The sequence below is a fragment of the Brachyhypopomus gauderio genome, chromosome 4 (assembly GCF_052324685.1).
Source record: "Brachyhypopomus gauderio isolate BG-103 chromosome 4, BGAUD_0.2, whole genome shotgun sequence".
Classification (NCBI taxonomy): Eukaryota; Metazoa; Chordata; class Actinopteri; order Gymnotiformes; family Hypopomidae; genus Brachyhypopomus; species Brachyhypopomus gauderio.
In genome coordinates this window covers 17,545,200-17,564,198 of record NC_135214.1, presented here as the reverse complement: position 1 = coordinate 17,564,198, position 18,999 = coordinate 17,545,200, and the positions used below count along the sequence as shown (strand labels likewise).

The window sequence follows — 18,999 nt, the reverse complement described above, 5'->3', positions numbered from 1 at the left end:
CACATCCACCACTATTACGCAAGAGATAACGGCAAAATTAACATCGGTTACAAGGTTACAAAATTAACATCGGTTACAAAGTTACAAGGTTATAAGAATGGTTATTATATATTTATTCAGATAAGGCACTAGAACATCTCACTTCGCTCAGAAGCGGAGAGACCCTGACATACTTTGACATGGTCCATTCCGTGTCACTTCCGTGCATTGATATTTTTTTTTACAAATATGAGACCATTAATATTGTTTCGGAAATACAGTACAAAACTCAATCACTGATCATTTATCATAATACGAATAAGACTGTGAAATATTCACGTCCAGATCATAAGTTGTTTTTCCTTCGGTTTATCTTATAAACGTGACAGCAAAAATTGTTGTTCCTCTGTTGTTCAATGTGGATGATTGTGTCTCGGTCAAAGTGGACTTCATGACAGTAGGTCTGCAAGAGAGATATTTTTTGCAAAAACTGAGTCATCATTATGATTCAGAGTCATTATTACTGCTGTCATTATTATTACTGGAGCCTATACTCACCACATCCCATGATTCCTTAAGGGATATTTTTTTCATTAATGCTCCATTTTTGTTGTCATGGAGACGAACATTGGCCTGTCCCTCATCTTCTGTGTGACGGACATCCACAATAGCCAAAAGGTCGAGCTCATCTTCATACTTCACCATCTTAAATGTCTATGAAACAGTAAAGCATTTCACAATATAATGAATAATGTATATACATGTACTGAGTATGACTGCACCTACAGAGACTTGCGGTATTTTTCTTCACTCTCAATGTTTCTATACTATATATGGACAAAGGCTTTTGTTGTTATGCTCTTATCAAATAATTCAAGTTGTAGTAACACAAGTTAATTTTAATATAGATTTAATTAGATCTGGACAACTGCTGACAACAGCTAATGACCCTGAGGACCAGAACAACCCGTCGATGTGTTGCCATCGACGTTTACACCTAATCAATACCCAACTAATCAATACCCACCAAATCAATACCCATCTAATCAATACACACGGATAAAATTAGCCGATAACTTTCAACTGTAATCTAAGAGAACAAGTTTAATACCTCCTGTTCAGCATCATCGTCCAGCTGCTGAAATCTCCTCTTCACTGTACGACCTGATGACGTCACTGTCACTTGGGACAACGGCTGCAGGCACAAGATTAAAGCATCCGATTCAAAAGAGGCATTACCTTTGCACTACTTGTCATCCCTAGAATAAAACATTAACTTCAAACATTTGCGGGTGTGTCTATGCTAATGGTCAATGAGGAAGTGCAGTAGAGTCTGATTTATGCGGCCCATATAACATGTTTAGGTAGATGTAGGTACAAGATATAAAATACGTGCAAGTACACTCACGCTGTTGGCTCGAGAAGCACTGATGGTGAAATCATGCATCACCTCGTAGTGTGTGTCAAACCCTGTTTCAGTCCTGATCTTCAGAATGCTGTAGAGGAAACAGTAACCAAACAACCAAATAGTCCTATCACAATAATAATATCTTCCATTAATTAGCATAGTACTGAGAAACCTATTAGGAGACTGCAAATTGTGCTCACTTTATGGTGCTGGGCCCAGCATGAATGATCCTGCCTGAGTCATCAGGGTGGAAGAAGATCCAGTCGGCCTCCAGGGAGTTACAGTCCATGTTCTGCACACCATTCTTCGCCTGTTTAAGAGGGTACAGGGCAGAGGAGTGACTAAGCAATGATCAAAGGCACTATTTTGACATGTTTAAGACATTGTTGCATATATGTTAGAGACATTATTTTTATATTATGTATACACATTTTAAATACATTTGTATTTAAATCGCTGAACTAATGCACCTTGGTGTACAAGTTTGTTGATCAGCTTCTCTTTTAAAAAAAACGTCTTTTCAAAACTTAAGTTTTGAAAGGATGCTTGTTTTTCAAAGTAACTTCAAGAGTTCTGGCTTCCTACATATCTACCACTGTATAAAGGCCTTTGTTGTGGCTACATACATGCTGTGTGTAGACAGTTCTCCACAATTACTGTCAAACACACATGCTGCTACTGACATGCTGCAAGAGCTCCCAGCTGTTTATTCTCGCTTGGTGGACTGGCCTTACACAGCAAAGTCTTCAAACAAACCCTTAGGTTGAGGTTTAAATGTCTTATTGTACAAATTATACAACCATTTACCTGAGTCTACAGATTTTATTACCACAATCACTGAGTATTTTCCTCTGTTAATTGCCATTGCCAGTCTTAACACAGTACATATTTTCCATCCATCCATCCATCGTCACCTGCTTATCCGGGTTCAGGTCGCGGGGGCAGTAGCCTAAGCCTTCTAGCTCCTTTGAGAGGATACCGAGGCATTCCCAGGACATCAGAGAGATATAATCTCTCCAGCGTGTCCTGTGTCTTCCGCGGGGCCTCCTCCCAGTTGGACATGCCTGGAGCACTTCCCCCTCCCTAGGGAGGCGCCCAGGTGGCATCCAGACCAGATGCCCAATCCACCTCAACTGGCTCCTCTCTACATGGAGGAGCAGTGACTCTACTCCGAGCCTCTCCCGGATGACAGTGCTTCGTACCTTATCTCTAAGGGAGAGCCCTGACACCCTGCGGAGAAAACTCATTTTGGCCGCTTGTATTCATGATCTCACTACACAGAGCTCGTGACCATAGGCAAGAGTCAGAACATAGATTGACCAGTAAATCGAGAGCTTTGTCTTTTGGCTCAGCTCTCTCTTTATCACAACGGTCTGGTACAGCATCCACAAAACTGCAGCCGCAGCACCGCAGTCAATCTCTCATTCCATCCTTCCCTCACTCGTGAACAAGAACCGGAGATACTTGAACCCCTCCACTTGAGGCAAGGGCTCCCAACCTGAGACCATCAAACCGAACCCCTCTCCACCACTAGGCTACGCCAAGAAATTCTGTCCATAAAAATGATGAACAGAATCGGTGACAAAGGGCAGCCCTGACGGAGTTCAACTTCCACTGGGAACCAGTCTGACTTACTGCCGGCCATGTGAACCAAGCTCCTGCTCCGTTTGTACAGAGACTGGATAGCCCATAGCAACGGGCCCGGTACCCTATACTCCCGGAGCACCCCCCAGAGGAATCCCTGAGGGACACAGTCGAATGCCTTCTCCATAATCCACAAACCACTTGTGGACTGGTTGAGCAAACTCCATGCACCCTCTAGGACCATCGCAAGGGTGAAAAGCTGATCCAGTGTTCCACGATCGGGACGAAACCCACATTGTTCCTCTTGTAACTGAGATTCGACTATCGACCGGACTCTCTTCTCCAGTATCCCTACAAAGACCTTACCGGGGAGACTGAGGAGTGTGATCCCCCGATAGTTGGAGCACACCCTCCGGTCCTTTCTTAAAAAGGGGAACCACCACCCCAGTTTGCCAGTCCAGGGGCACTGCCCCTGATGTACATGTGATGTTGCAAAGACGTGTCAGCCAGGACAGTCAAACATCCAAAAGCCACAACATCAAAAGCCTTAAGAAACTCGGGGCGAATCTCATCCATCCCTGGAGCCTTGCCGCCAAGGAGTTTCACAACTACCCTGGTCACCTCAGCCCGAGTGATGGGCAAACCCCTGTCCGAGTCCCCCAGCTCTGCTTCCTCTATGGAAGACGTGATGGTGGGATTGAGAAGATCCTCAAAGTATTCCTTCCACCACCTAATGACATCCCCAGTTGAGGTTAGCAGATCCCCAGCCCCACTGTATACAGTGTTGGTTGGGAACCACTTTCCCCTCCTGAGTTGTCTGACGGTTTGCCAGAATCTTCTCGGAGCCAATCTAAAGTCACTCTCCATGGTCTCACTGAACTCTTCCCACACCGAGTTTTTGCCTTCGCTGCGGTCAAAGCCGCGATCCGATTGGCCGTCCTGTACCCGTCTGCTGCCTCCAGAGTCCCACGAGACCGTAAGTTGCTGACGGGGGGGGTGCACAACCTCGCGAAGCAACAGCACACGGGGACCTCGCGCAGGGGCGGAGCCACCGCGATTACATCATTGTCGGCACGCGAAACCTCGCGACGCGTCATGTATAAACAAAGCTTGAGGGGTTGGCACATGCAGCGCCGTGCGCAGTGCCCTAGTGCCTGTACATTTAAATTGAACGGTCCAATGAAGGTAATTTAAAAATCAGGCTGTTTCCACCTGTTAGGTAACGTACTACTGCCATTAGGCGGAGTATACGGCCGTTGCGGAAATGATCATTATTGTGGGATATACATCGGTAAAATAAAACAGAAAAACTGAGCAACACACTTTTTAATGCCTCCCCTCCTAAAATTCCAGACATTTTAAGACATTTTTAGACCTTGAATATGTAAAACTAAATTTAAGACATTTTAAGACTTTTTAAGGACCCGCGGGTACCCTGCCCTCCCCAAGGCCTGGCTCCAGGGTGAGGCCCCGATAACCCTGATCTGCGCAAGGGTAACTGGGTACTGTTATTTGTGAGTTCCATAGAGGTTTTTGGATCACTCTTTGTCTGGCCATTCACCTAGGACCAATTTACCTTGGGAGACCCTACCAGGGGCATAGCCCCCGACAAGCTAGCTCCTAGGATCATGTAGGCCCGCAAACCCCTCCACCACGATAAGGTGGTGATCCATGGAGGAGCAGTACATATTTTGAGCCCCTTATATGCTCAAGCTTTATAAGAATGGCTTGATTCTAATGGATGCTTTACCAACCCTTTTACTATACATGCATGACTGTACGTGTGTAAAGAGCTACCAGTGTGCCATCTCTGATGGAGCAGATATGGTGTGTCCCCCTGTGCCTCTTTTGGTTCGGTGTGTGGATGTAGTGCCAGGGATGGCCTCCGATCTGGATGCCATTATCAAAGTACGAGACCTCAAACAGTACAGGAGGACATTCTGGTGAGGAGCAAGAAGTTACAGGATAATCATGAGGTAATGTCAATCATCCTGCTAATCTATACTGATTGATATTCAATATGACCAGAATTACAATGAATAGCTTAATAAAACAAACAAACAAGCAAACAAAAAAACTAAAGAATCAAAATATAGTTCAAAATATCTTACAAAATGACCTGCTATTTCAAACAGTTTTTATCCGCCAGTTTTTCTCCACCCAGACATCAGGACACAGCAGATGGCCCACAATTTTCTTATACAGGGTATCTGCACATTTTTTAATGTCAAATTCAATGACTGGGGATGCAGATGTGTTCCACATCCTTGACCGGAGGGGGGGTGGCGAACGAAAACCGGGGGGCGGAGGCCGTATACTCCAGCGCTAGGAATCTAGCACTAGGACCCTGGAGCGGTGAGTTTCTGCATGGTCCTAGCGCTAGATTCGGCAAAGTTCACATCGCTCCATCTACCATGCGGAGTATACGGCCGTTGCGGATATGATAATATACATATCTTCGGTAAAATAAAACTGAACAATTAAGCAACACACACTTATAATAATTTAATGCCTCCCCTCATAAAATTCCAGACATCTTAAGACATTTTTATGTCTTGAATATGGAAAACTAAATTTAAGACATTTTAAGACTTTTTAAGGACCCACAGGTACCCTGTTATAACTCAGCCTGGCCCATGGTTGTATGACTAGGGAAGGTGGAATGTGGACCATCTTGTGCATCCCAAAGACTCGGTTGAGATTATCTGTGTTATACAAATGTACTGTAGTTTTATTTAGTGCATGTCATACATGCAGTAAATACAGAGGTATTGGTTATAGAATGCCACCCACCTTTGATCTGAATGTTTACTGGAATGCCATATGGAGCTTCTCCCACTGTTCCTCTTGGTCCATATAAATCACACTGCTCACCCAGAACCAGCTTCTTGGTCCTAAACTGAAACAAGTAGGCTGCAGTTAGAATGGCCATAGGCTTAGAAGGTTAATGCCTGAAAGCAAACATAATTACAAAGACATCCACATTTATATCCATGACAACTGCATGTTGATATACTGTACCAGACCTTTTCCACAATGTATTCAAAGCTGTAAAGCTTCACACACTTTGAGCTGTGTGATACTGCTAAGACTCCTTGAGACAGAAGCACATCGACTGTAGATTTGCCAAAGACCTAAAAACAACACAATCCATCGTTTTCAAAAATCACTTAAGTAAATGTGGTTGCAAATTAAAATATGGTTTACTTTCTTGTTGATCTCCAGCATTCCAACAATATCAAGAGGAAAGACTTTGAATATGGCTAAATGCATGAGAATGTTATTCTCCACACCAGCCTGAGGGGAAAAGAGAAGACAGAGAACATGTGGGAGAGAAAACATTCACATACACATTCTCATTATTTCTATAATGTGCAAAATGAAAAATCTGAACAAGAATCAGAAATGTCTGACCTGTCGTGCCTGCACTGTCTGTTTGTGCTGAATGGATTTGACATAAAATGTCTCCTGTGAGACATCCCAGCTCAGTGATCTGCAAATATACACAAGTTAGCATAAAAGGTTAGTACTACTGAATCCATTGTTTCAGAACATGAACCATTACAATAAACCTGCTTCATCATCACAATGATCTTACTCAATTCCTCACCACACGGTGATTACCTGAATTTGAATCGAGATGAGAGGTAAACTTTGTGTAGAGTTTCTCCAGTGTCTGCTGAAAGGCGATGCAACCAATTATTGGCTGTTAGGGATAGCAGGCTGGGTTTGTGCTCTGAAGCCTGAGACAGCACTTTATCCTGCAATATGTACACACACATACATGCTATATATACAATTCAACACAGCAACATCCTGAATGCATTCATCCTGAACGCACAAGTATCCAGATATAGAATTTGATGTGTAAATATACATCTCATCCTGATTACAGTTATCCATTGAATTATCATCTTTGCGTTGTCTAATATATCTTTAGAACATGTAGGACCATTGGACATGCACTTACAAGTGGACACTGGCATAATAAGCAATCCTCAATCTTCTCAGCTTTGGTCTGCTTTGGCAGCTCGTACAGGGGCTGTGGCTGAGGTGTTAGGCTGCAATTCATTAAGAACTTAAGACCCAAGAAAAGGAGCCACTGGCCATTTTATTGTGGTGAACAGAGGTGTGAGTCGCAGACTTGTGTAACAGTTTACCTGCTGTAACAGCTTCTATAATTTTCGAAGTATATTCTTCCACCTTCATATGAGATAAGGGACTTGGAAGATTTTGTCCAAACCTTTGTGAATTCCGTATCATCCTACAGAGGCAACATGAACTATCAGCCAGGTAGACTACAGCATGGGAATTAAACTAAAGTCTTAAACAACTGGCCATACGAATACCTGCAGAATAATATTCTTAAGGATTCTAAGGTTGTTCCCAAGTAATGTGCCAAAGTCATTGGAGGTTATCTCTCTTGACCTCAAGGCTATAACGGCACAGGCGTGCGTTTGTCGATTTCTCGCAAGGGGGCGCGGAGAAGGAGTCGACTGTTCCGAATACATGGAGGATGATGTTGACACCATTAAGACGATTTTACCTGGCCAACAATGTGCATTCAGGTATGTTGACAAATCTTTTCAAAATTAGGAAACTAGGAATCATGTAGTGTGCCTGTTTATGCTAGTTACTGGCCCAATATCCCATCTACTATGGGATGACCGAAACCGAAAAACTTAGCTAGTAAGGTAACTTCAAATACTTAACTGAACTAGGTGAGTTAGCCAATACATAGCGAATGCCAAATATCAATAAAAAGCCAAATAGCAAAACAGCAAATAGTATATCAGGCTAATTCGCTGTAAATAAATAATACTGACAACGTGTGGTGATAACTGTAATAATCTAACTAGCTTGCTAGCAAAGCAACTACAGAGTTCTCGTAGCAGCGCCTCACACATCTATCCAGCTAATTAGCCAACTGGCTACGTCGAGTATTACAGCAATTATGACCAGTCGTTTGTTAAAGTGTCCATCTCTATTCATTTGTCCGCTTTAAAAGCGCTTGTCCGGAGATAAACGGATAACAGCGGCGATGAGGGTCATTCTGGTTCAGTTAAAAACAGCGACGGGCTTCGTCAGGATTCCCAGTCGCGCCACTTCGCCTCATCAGAAGGTGGATATCCCACAATCCCGTGCGTGTCGTCGTAACCGTATCCATGGTGCGATATTGCACACGTGCAAGAAACGTCGTTACTATATAGCGAAGCTCGTGCTTATAAACACCAGGATATAGATAATTGTTTGCTTTTTCTTTTACTATTTGATACGGTGGTTATTTTTTAACGAATAAAGTGAGCTGATAGATGACTATGCTGTTATTATTTAACTTCATCTTGTGTATTCATTCTTCAAAGATCCACCAATAAAAAATCTGCCATTATTTTGAAAATTAAAAACAATTAATACTTAAGTTGTGATTTGTTTCTCACACGTAATCTTAAATAGACAATTTCTGAATTCCCCAATTTATCTTACAAATATACACATAATAGTTAAATAATCAATAGTAGGTGATTAGACAATAATAATAATATCAGTGTATTAAAACTTGTTTTAATACATTGTGTATATATACACACAATATATATATATATAAAGCAGAAAGCAGCACTACATAATACAGAACATGCATATACACACACACACACACACACACACACACATATATATATATATATATATATATATATATATATATATATATATATATATATATGTGTGTGTGTGTGTGTGTGTGTGTGTGTGTGTGTGTGTGTGTGTGTGTGTGTGTATATATATGCATGTTCTGTATTATGTAGTGCTACTTTCTGTAATGTCCATTCCATGTGGACAGCACTCTCTGTTTTATACTAGTGCTCTGCATTATACACAAAGACTTACTCAAAGATTGACTGTTCACAGCTCTCCTGATCAAGTTAAAGTAGGGAATGAGAGAGATGTTGAAGTTCACAGCATTAGCTGTGGTCCATGGTGTTAGACATATCCCCTGCAGATTTCAGAGTGGACGACCCCCCGCACCACTGGGGGCCCGGATTCTTACCAACCCTGATGACATCTTCCAGCATAACATGTGGTAATGTCTGTCCTTTAACATTTCATCACTTGTATAGTACAGGACAATTTCTTATTTGTCCAGAAAAACAGTTGATAGTAATAGTAAATATTTATTTATAACTAGTGGTGGGCCGTTAACGGCGGTCGTTAATTTGATAATCTTATCGGGTGATATAAAAATGATCACCGTTAATCTATTCTTAAAGTTGGGTTGGGAACTGGGTCAAAATGGGTAAGCAAACTATGATGACTTTCAACTTGATAGTTTAGCTCGGCTGTATTCCTAACCAGATTGCACAGTAGGGGCGAGAACGAGTTTTCAAACCTGTGAATTACAAATCGTACGTGTGTTTGCATGGATGCAGCCACAAAGTCGCCAGGTTTGCTTCATGGAAAATTCATTTTTAGGAAGGAACGTAAAGTGTTACCGGAGCGGAGCTCGGAGCGGTCGTTTTCTGCATGGTCCTATAGCGCTAGATTCGTCGCTATTTAAATATTTATATTTAACCGTTAAAACTACAGAGGACCAAAACCGGCTTTTGAAAAAGTCCCCCCCAAATTACGTCCGTGAGGTTAAATGTACTAAATGTTGGCTTACATTTCAAATATCATGTTTAGCTGAATAAACATGTTATCAACCCCTTTTAATGTACAGTATGTAGGCTTACAAATTCATGTTTAACTGAATAAACCGTTGAACACAAGTAGCCTACATTTTATTGAGCATGTTTTTCTTCAAGTATCAAAGTAGAACAGCTTCCTCAAGCAGTCATTGATGCATTTTGGAAACAGGAGATGAGCCCCTGGTCTAATGCACCCTCTGTATTAGGAAACCCTATCTCAAAAACTGACTTTTAGTCATTACTTGGGTAGCACGCATATGAGCCATTTTAATATAGATTAATCTAGATTAATCTAGATTAATTTCAAGATTTCAGTGAGATTAATCTAGATTAAAAAATTAATCTATGCCCACCCCTATTTATAACCTTATGTTTTCTATGGCAAGATGTCAGCTACTGATTAACTGACAAGGGTCATTCTGATATGTTTGTGTTACTGTGTTCTAGGGACCATGTTCAGTGGTCACCAGAGCAGATTCAAAAGGCCAGACAAATAGCAGAGGAAAATTCCAGAGAGCGAATCCCAGCAGAAGAGCAAGGTAATTCCAAGCCAGTAATATATGATTCTCTTTTAGAATACCCCCAGAAATATTTGAACATATGTTGTAGCTTGTAGTATCAAAACCAGTTTATCTAGCTTTAAGCTGGTTGTGTGTTTCCCAGTCAGGTATGACAGGGAGGCTAAGAGATACTGGAATGAATTTTACAAGATGCATCAGAACAAGTTCTTCAAAGACCGACAGTGGCTTTTCTCTGAGTTCCCGGAGCTCTTGCCCCAGGGCTGTGAGGTTGGATGTCCCCCAAGGAGGCAAGTAGGTGAAGGGATTGTGTGCCCTGAATCCAGAGTACATGAGCAGACCAGCGGAGGAGACCAGCAGGAAGGCTCCCTCATTGACAAACATGATGCGATCAGAGAGGAGCAGTGGAACTCCACAGACGGTTCTGCAGTAAAACCTCACACCGTTACTGCATTCCCGGGGCAACATGCGTCATTCAGGATACTGGAGGTTATTGGGTTTTCATGCATTCCTGTGTTGACTGAATGATGCCATGAGACGGTCACGTTAAAGGTCGAGAACAGTTCAAGAACGGTTTCATCGTATTTTTATTCATGTTGGTAACATGTTTATCTGCTGGTAAAATTGTTGGTGTATGTTTTGGTGCAGGTGGGATGTGGCGTGGGCAACAGTGTGTTCCCCATCATCAACACCATCAGGTTGGATAGCAGCCAGTCATATCTTTGGCTGCAGTGTTGTGACATTAAGAAAAGATCACTATGCAGGCAATAAACATGTTATTGGGTTGTTAAGATTAAATGAACAGGTATGATTGCATTATATGCACTGAGCTGAGGTTTGACACAAACAGCCTTTGGGTGTTAGAATTATGTTTAGAATTTCATTTTAACGTTAGACATACATTTATCATAAGGTAATCTTGAACTAGTTTAATGTTTAATGAAAGTCACAAGCCAACATTTGTTGCACCATCTCTTGTGCAAAGTAGCTTTTCATGAGTCTTGGCCTGGTTTAGTTAAATATATAAATGCTATGAGTCATTATTTGTATGGTTATAATAACTGACCACCACATATATGTAACCTTTGTCTTTGCATTATTATCTGTTCCAATGCTGCCAATCATTTATAGAAAAACAATATAACAAAATGTAATTTCTTTTTTCATTTTTCAATGTAACAATAACTGGTTTTGTTTTGTAAGATAAATTGATAGGCTTAATCTTATATCACTGTTGTAGTGATTAAGTGTACAATATTTTTGTGTGTGTTTGTTCAGAAGCAGTGATGCATTCCTGTACTGTTTTGACTTCTCTTCTCGAGCGATCCAGCTTGTCAAGGTGACTCACTTCCCACATTTTCTAAATTTTTCAGTGGAATTGCAGATTTGATTTAACACAAAATCAGATGTAACCAGTGCACCTTATCAATGTTTAGCACTGAAGCCCATCATTTACATGGAAGGACAATGGTTGCTCATCCCAGCTTTCATTTTGTTCAATTCTCATCCATTTTGCTGACAGCACATCAGTCAGTCAAAATGGCTGCCGTGTCTGTGTGTGTGCTTGTTGGCCTGTTGGATATTTGATGCTGTCAGGATGCAGAGGCTTTTATCAAATGGCAGCAGCGGGCTGCCAGCACACTAGGAATATGTTAGATTGCACAGCGGCAGGGAAATGTAGTCCTGAACAGAAGAAATGAGCACAGCTGTAATATGACAATAATAATAATAACACCTCAATGGTTTCAATGTGGATTTTTTTTCTCCCAAGACAATTGCTTGCAGCCTTTTTTTAGCAACTTTGCCTGGACATAACCTCAAATTTAATGTTAGACTAATGGATTCATGGATACCAAATTCTCTGATGTGGATAGCTCCTAATAATTTCTTTATTATGTTTTTTTTATATGTTTATAATGGAGTTGACATTTGAAAAGTAATTGAAGCAAATTGCCACAAGTTATTCAATTATAACAGCACTATAATAGTCTCATCTGTTACTGTTTAGTAATTGTAACTGATGTACCATGGTTAAATGCAGGTCAGTAGCATAGGTCTAACTAAACTACAAAAGCATGTTTTAACCCTGCTCTGAGAGATCTTGAAGATCAAAACTGCACACTCAAAAATGTACCTCCTGCTGAGTTCATTCCCACATTACTGGAAAAGGACTGGACCGGGTTCATTGGTCATTCACCAAGACGCCATCTTGTTTGCAACCCTGTAGGAGCACCCAGACTATGACCCTGCAGTGTGCCATGCATTTGTGCAGGATGTTTGCGATGATGCCTCCGTGTTTCCCTTCCCTCCGGGGAGTCTGGACGTTATCCTGATGGTCTTCGTGCTCTCCTCTGTCTGCCCTGAGAGGTAGAGTGGACACACACATAATTTAATATGAATCTCATATAAGCTTAATAATCACTAGTATACAAAACCCACTTTTCTGACCAAAATGTAGAATCCTCTAGAACGATTATACTCACTTACTTCTGTTATTCCCCTTCCTTGCATTGAACAAGCCCTCTCATTTACCCCCCAAACTGCCTTTCTGTTGGCTTGTGATGGGTATACAAGACATTTTGGTGTTCCAAAGAGAACTTCCTCCACATTATTTTGACTTGCTTATGCAAATCAAATGAACATTTGTGTCTCGATAATTTTGTCATCGTTAGTGGTGGTTCCAGTATCACTCTTATTACGTATGAATATTTCACACTTTGCCCATGCACTTTCTAGAGGCTTTTCAAAGCTAACTCCACTGCTTCAGACATGTTCTGGAAAATTCTTCTCCGTGTGAATGTTCGTCACTGTCGGTTTACATATTTTGCTGCAGCCGTTATGTATTTATGGATCATTACCAATTACATGCAGCCAGACAGACCTACAGCAGACTGTGTGCTTCCACAGAGGTGGTTCTCCTCACAGTTTACCAGTCCTCACACTGACTTGTAAGCAATTTTAGTTGTTAATGTGTTTGTTCTTCCGTCTTCAGCTTATAGGAGCAAACTTTTCTAACATTAAATGTCACTTTCCTCTATTAAAGTGTATTCGAACATTTATCGTGACAGGATTTTTTTGTCTTTTCAAATGATAGACAGCAGTCACTTCATTGAGCAATGTGACGATAATTACTGACAATACACAAAGCCTTATTTCACAACTCCTGCTATGGGGAATCCATACTGAAAGACTTAAGATTTTATTATTAAGGTCTTCATGAGCAGGGCAGTGGTTGTGCGAAAATGGACCTGGTTTCTGACTTAAGTTGAATTAATTGTTTTTTAATAATGAATATGATGTGAATATGTTTAAGCTCATATATGTTCTTTTTTAAATAGACCATATAACTAATATCTACCTCATCTGTCTTTTTTCTTCTTATGGCTGTTCCCAATAGGATGCAGGAAGTGCTGAATCGACTTGCTACTTATCTGAAGAATGGTGGTACTATCCTGTTCAGGGACTATGGCAGATATGATCTCTCACAGTTACGCTTCAAAAAAGGTACTCTATTTATTTATTTATTTTGTCATAGATGCTAGTTAATGCTAGTTAAAATGACCTTTTTATGAGTTTTGTCCTTTAAAATACTATTTATGTTAAATGCTGCTTGAAAAAACTTTTATAGGACACCTCATACAGGTATATTTAATGGCATTTTTCCCATTTACTTTGTCTACAAGATGTGACATGACAAATATTTATATGATGATGCAATACTAATGCTACTATTTATAGCTGTGGTTGTAGACCTGATGAATTTTGAAGAAATTGGGATATTACGTGACTTATTTTACACCATTAAACTGGAGGGGTGAAATAAAGGGGATAAAACCTTCAGCAGGAAACAAATGATTGAATCCCCCCCCCCCACATCAGCCAGCTACAGAACACACACACACACACACACACACACACACACACACACACACACACACACTCTCCCTTTTACTTTCTCAAACAATCTTATCTGGACATTCAACTCTCTCTTATATGTGAAGTGAAAATAACTTTACCACACAGTAGCTCTACCTTATCCTTCCAGTACAAATGGAAGGCAGGACGTTCAGCAGTTCATATCTCATCTGAACTGAACAGATTTTACCACGGGTTTTATGCTCACACAGATGAGCTATACAACTACAGTATTCTACTCTTGCAGGTCAGTGTATGTCAGAAAATTTCTACATGCGACAAGATGGAACCTGTGTGTATTTCTTTACAAAAGGTAAAAACAGAAGCATGCTTTAACACTTTAATGCTCATATTTGGAATAACCAAAACAAAGCTACACCCACTGATTAGATGGGAGATTATTGGACTGCAATTCCTGAAGGTGTTTTTAAAGGAATGATTACATTTACACATTTTTTTTCTTCAGCGAAGACATGCTTGTATTCCTTATTATGCATCCTTAATTTACAGCTAATGCAACTTTAATGCAACATTAATTGGTTAGCTAATTAAGCTCAGTTATCAGACTACAGAAACAAATATGTAACAGTCATGGCATGGTTGCTTAAATACATTTGAGGCAAGTTGAAAGCTAGTGTATGTCTAAACGTTTCCTTCAAATTTGTACACACTGCATGGTAGTGAATAGACATGGGTCTCTGTTGTTCCTACAGATGAAGTCAGTCGGTTGTTCACTAACGCTGGTTTGGAGGAAATTCAGAACCTCGAGGACAGGAGGCTGCAAGTAAACCGAAGAAAGAAAGTGGTGATGCACAGAGTGTGGACGCAGAGCAAATATCAGAAACCTCTCTAGAACATGGACCTCCAGACACTGACCATTGACCACATTAACCAACACTGGGGTCATTATGATCAGTTATGTGGAAACATATCAGTTGTAGCAAAGAGATACCAGGAGGGTATAATTTACTCTGTGAATCCTTTGAGTCTAATTATGATTGCTGATGATTGAGTTGGTATTAACAGAAAGAGCTTACCACAAGTTGACAATTAGAGATGGCAGGAAATTAGATATTTAAAAAGTCAGGTTTGGAGATCTTTGAACTTATTTTACAAAATATATGATTACTTTCTAGAAAATGCACATTGTAATAAATATAATTTCTCTTTTGTGAATAAAGAGAATAATAGTCAATAAGACGAAGGTGGTGTAATTCTGGTTTTGGAAAAGTGTATGGATTGTTCTGTGTATGATAGCTTGATGCCAATGTTGCTTTATTTCACTTTATGTTGTCATGTGAAGCAAACATTCATTCATTAGATTGCTGAAGCACTGTACACTAACCCTTAACCACAGTGATGCTGATGTTTAATATAACCGCAATCATGAGACTCATAAGGTAGCACTTATATGATGTTTTGGGAGAAGGGAGGCATAATTCTTGGTTTCAAGTTCAAATCGATGCAGGAGCTCAAATGGCAGACATTATGAGCTGGAGTTATAATTTTAGGAGCAGGTATTTATCGGTTTTCCAGACCTCTTAAACCTAACAGGCAATGTGTTAGCAGTACTTCACGGCTTTATTCTAGGTTTAGTAATATAAACAATACTGGATCACACTCTTGTAGAAAGGTTTTCTTCCTTATAAAATATAACGTTCCTCATTAGTGATAAATTTATAAGTATAAGTCGATTACACACTGATTTAATGGGTCTTTTGACATGGATGCAAAGACATGAACCTGGAGTGTGTTTGGCGTACGATTGAGGAAACACAGACAATATGTGAAATATTGTTAATATATGTGAAATAGTGTATGCATTATTTACGTCGCGTGACGTAAGAGATGTTTACAGTATGACGTCACAGGTTTTCGGGTCTCCTGGTGTCTTCATCAGTGACGTGGTTGGGAGTAGCTGCTTGTGCACCTCGACATAGTGTCTCCACAAACGTTTGGTCTTCAGGTCGTTCTCTTCACGGGACATTACTAGACGCAGTGCAGATGGCGATGAAGGTTTGTGTCCAAAATGTTGATTTTGCAAAAAAAAAAAAAAAAAAAAAACCCCAAAATTTTTTGAAAACATTATATGCAAAAGTAAATTTCGTTCATTTGTTGCACTAATGTGCTGTGAAATAATATTCGTTGTGGATGACGGCAGGTTTTGTGTTTGCTTTATCGCTCCTAAAAGTATCTTGATGAGTGTCCAAAGTAGCTGGAAGTGGTGGAAGTTTGAGGGGCGCCATCTTGGTCCCAGTCTCCACGTCCCCAACACCGAGGGCGCTTTATCGGCGACGGCGCGGCTCTCTTCACGGCCAACCGAGGTACCGTGCGTCTGTTTCATCCCTAGATGTGTGGACTTTGATTTTCGTGAAGTGTTTTGTCGTGCGTGTTATTGGTGGTTAATAATCCTGTCCTGAGTTGCGCCGAGGCCGTGGTGCTGCTAGCTCGTTAGCCCGTTAGCGCTAGCAGCTCCTGTGGTGCAGCTCTGGTGTCTGATGTGGAGGATCAAGTAAAAACATCATCCGACCAGCTCTGCCCTCAAACGCGCCTTTATTCCGCACTCTCCCTAGTTGGACCGATTTTTTTTGCACTCGAACGAAAATTCATCGCGAAATGGGAAAATCGATAATTTTACGTGTAGTTGTTTTTTCTACCGCTTCCGAACAAGAGTCGGACTTAGAAACAGTCCGATTAACGTTAGTTCAGCTTGAATGTGCTAGCAAAGATGTCTGATGATAAAAATGGTCTTTGGACATCATGGAGGACCTGTGGTGGTTTTGTGCAGAGTTTTCTCTGACAGATTCCGTTCAACTTTGTTAGTGGGTGATCGACTTAATGAAGCGATTATTGTCAGTAGTCCCTGGCTCGTGTCAGTAGTCCCTGATTATTGTCAGCAGTCCCTGACTCGTGTTAGTAGTCCCTGATTATTGTCAGTATTCCCTAATTATTGTCAGTATTCCCTAATTATTGTCAGTATTCCCTGATTATTGTCAGTATTCCCTCATTATTGTCAGCAGTCCCTCATTATTGTCAGTAGTCCCTCATTATTGTCAGTAGTCCCTGACTTGCTATGCCGTTTTTGGCACGGACCCAGATGGCACCTTGTTGTTTTTAATGCAGGGACTAAACTGCCCTGCTCGTCACACACATGCAGTGTCACTCAGCTCTATCATGGACACATGGGTGTTGCTTTGTAAAAACAATTGCACACATACTGGTAATCTACTTTTTGGCAAGAGGCATTTGTGATGGTTGGCAGCATGAAGTGTAGACGCTCTCAGACTCTGCTCCTGTTTGGCGGTTGTTTTGCTCACACTTGTTGTTTGGTAAAGGGCTTGATGTTTTCAACTTCTGTTCTTCTGAACTGACCATGTATCCTACCAGTACCATCGGTCCTTGATCCTATCAATGTTCGCCATAAATGGCATTTAACACTTTTGTAACAATGCTGCTGTTTTATTTCAGTTCATTTTGATTCATTGAAGGGTTAATAATATTTCCTTCTGTAACTTGACTAAAGACCCCGAATAGGTATTGGACTAAAATAACGGGAGTTTATTATAGGGGCTGTAAGAGTTGTAGACTACATGGAGTTTTGGTGATATGACAGTCTATTGCTTAAGGAGTTCACATTTGGCTTTGGTGGTCCTATTGTTCTACAGAATAGAGAACTTTATCATGTTGACCATTAAACATTTTTCAACCTTGAAAGTCATATAGCTCCCATAAATACTTAAATGTCATATAGGTGAATGGATATGTAGATGGTGCTATATATATACACGTGTGTGTGTGTGTGTGTGTGTGTGTGTGTGTGTGTGTGTAGGCCTCTGTGTGTGTGTGTGTGTGTGTGTGTGTGTGTCTATATATATATATATATATATATATATATATATATATATATATATATATATATATATATATATATATATATATACATATATATATATATATATATATATATATATACATACATACACACATGCATACGCAATAATGTGTAATGTTTTTGCTATATAATTATTTAGATTTGACTAAGCCATAAAATTATGAACGGATTATCCATTTGCACTTTTCGCAGCCTGATCATTTTGTGATGGTCAGTGGCCAGATATGCAGTATAAAGCAAGAGGTGGTCATGTTGTAGGTGAACGAGTAGGCTAAGTGTTTGTGTGTGCGCGTGTGTGCACGCACATGTGCGTTTGTGTGTCTGTGTGTCATAAACAGGTGGACACACTGCTCTGCTGAAGTGCACAGAGAGCTAAAATGACATCCACTGCATTCTAAGGGTTCAACCGCTTCCCTACGCAGGGGCTTAAAATTGGTGCCTGTGTGTGCACTGAGAACCTATACAGAATGTCAAGGAAATGATGTCTCCTAACTATAAGGGGGTGGGGGGATTACTATTCCTACACTCTACTCTTTGCCTACAGATGTACTCACTTTTTTAAAGATTTGTACTTCTCTTTAAGAAATTGCCTTAAATGTAAATCATCTAACCTTTAAGACCATTCCCAGCTATATCTTTGGGGTTTTTTCCCACAAATAAGTCTCCCCAATCACCAATTGTTTTGAAAGCTGACTGAATAATTTATCGTTCTAGTAGGATGTGCTCTCTCCTGCACTATTACAGTGAGCCCTCTCCCGCTCCACCACTCTCTCTGCCCTTAACTCTCATGATGAGTCTCACCGCCATCTTCAGCCTGTTTGTCCGCAAGCCTGATAACACTGCTGATCTTTGCACTGCCATTTTGTTTCAGGCTTAGTGTCTGGGGCATCCATGTTGGCTCCTCGTGCTCCGAAGAGAGTGTGGGCTAAGTCTGGTTGAAAGGACCGTTGCCAGCCAGACAGTACTGGAGCATGTCAGCTAAAGCAGTAGCGGTCACAGCAGAAATCCAGCTAAACC

The 18,999-nt window shown here is 40.7% G+C and overlaps 2 protein-coding genes across 4 annotated transcripts; one reads left to right on the top strand and one right to left on the bottom strand.

The window, feature by feature from the left end:
* Window positions 1-28: 28 nt before the first annotated feature.
* dcaf17 (ddb1 and cul4 associated factor 17) lies at window positions 29-8,137 on the bottom strand. The gene is made up of 14 exons (XM_077002760.1): window positions 7,321-8,137; window positions 7,132-7,235; window positions 6,942-7,032; window positions 6,596-6,732; window positions 6,386-6,464; window positions 6,179-6,268; window positions 5,998-6,105; window positions 5,765-5,870; window positions 4,769-4,911; window positions 1,588-1,697; window positions 1,388-1,475; window positions 1,091-1,174; window positions 538-693; window positions 29-442 (listed from the first exon to the last, which is right to left on the bottom strand). Exons 1-14 carry the CDS (start codon window positions 7,501-7,503, stop codon window positions 326-328), a joined length of 1,596 nt encoding a protein of 531 aa, XP_076858875.1. The 5' UTR covers window positions 7,504-8,137; the 3' UTR covers window positions 29-325.
* Window positions 7,400-15,824, top strand: mettl8 (methyltransferase 8, methylcytidine). 3 transcript variants are annotated; one of them, XM_077002762.1, is made up of 10 exons: window positions 7,400-7,539; window positions 8,882-9,053; window positions 10,105-10,196; window positions 10,321-10,664; window positions 10,824-10,873; window positions 11,454-11,514; window positions 12,403-12,542; window positions 13,573-13,679; window positions 14,338-14,403; window positions 14,804-15,824. In XM_077002762.1, exons 2-10 carry the CDS (start codon window positions 8,908-8,910, stop codon window positions 14,941-14,943), a joined length of 1,146 nt encoding a protein of 381 aa, XP_076858877.1. In that variant the 5' UTR covers window positions 7,400-7,539; window positions 8,882-8,907; the 3' UTR covers window positions 14,944-15,824. The 3 variants fall into 3 exon arrangements, with proteins under 3 accessions (XP_076858877.1, XP_076858878.1, XP_076858876.1); XM_077002763.1 differs by having other exon boundaries at window positions 7,437-7,539; window positions 8,973-9,053; XM_077002761.1 differs by having other exon boundaries at window positions 7,445-7,539; window positions 8,958-9,053.
* The last annotated feature ends 3,175 nt before the right edge of the window (window positions 15,825-18,999 follow it).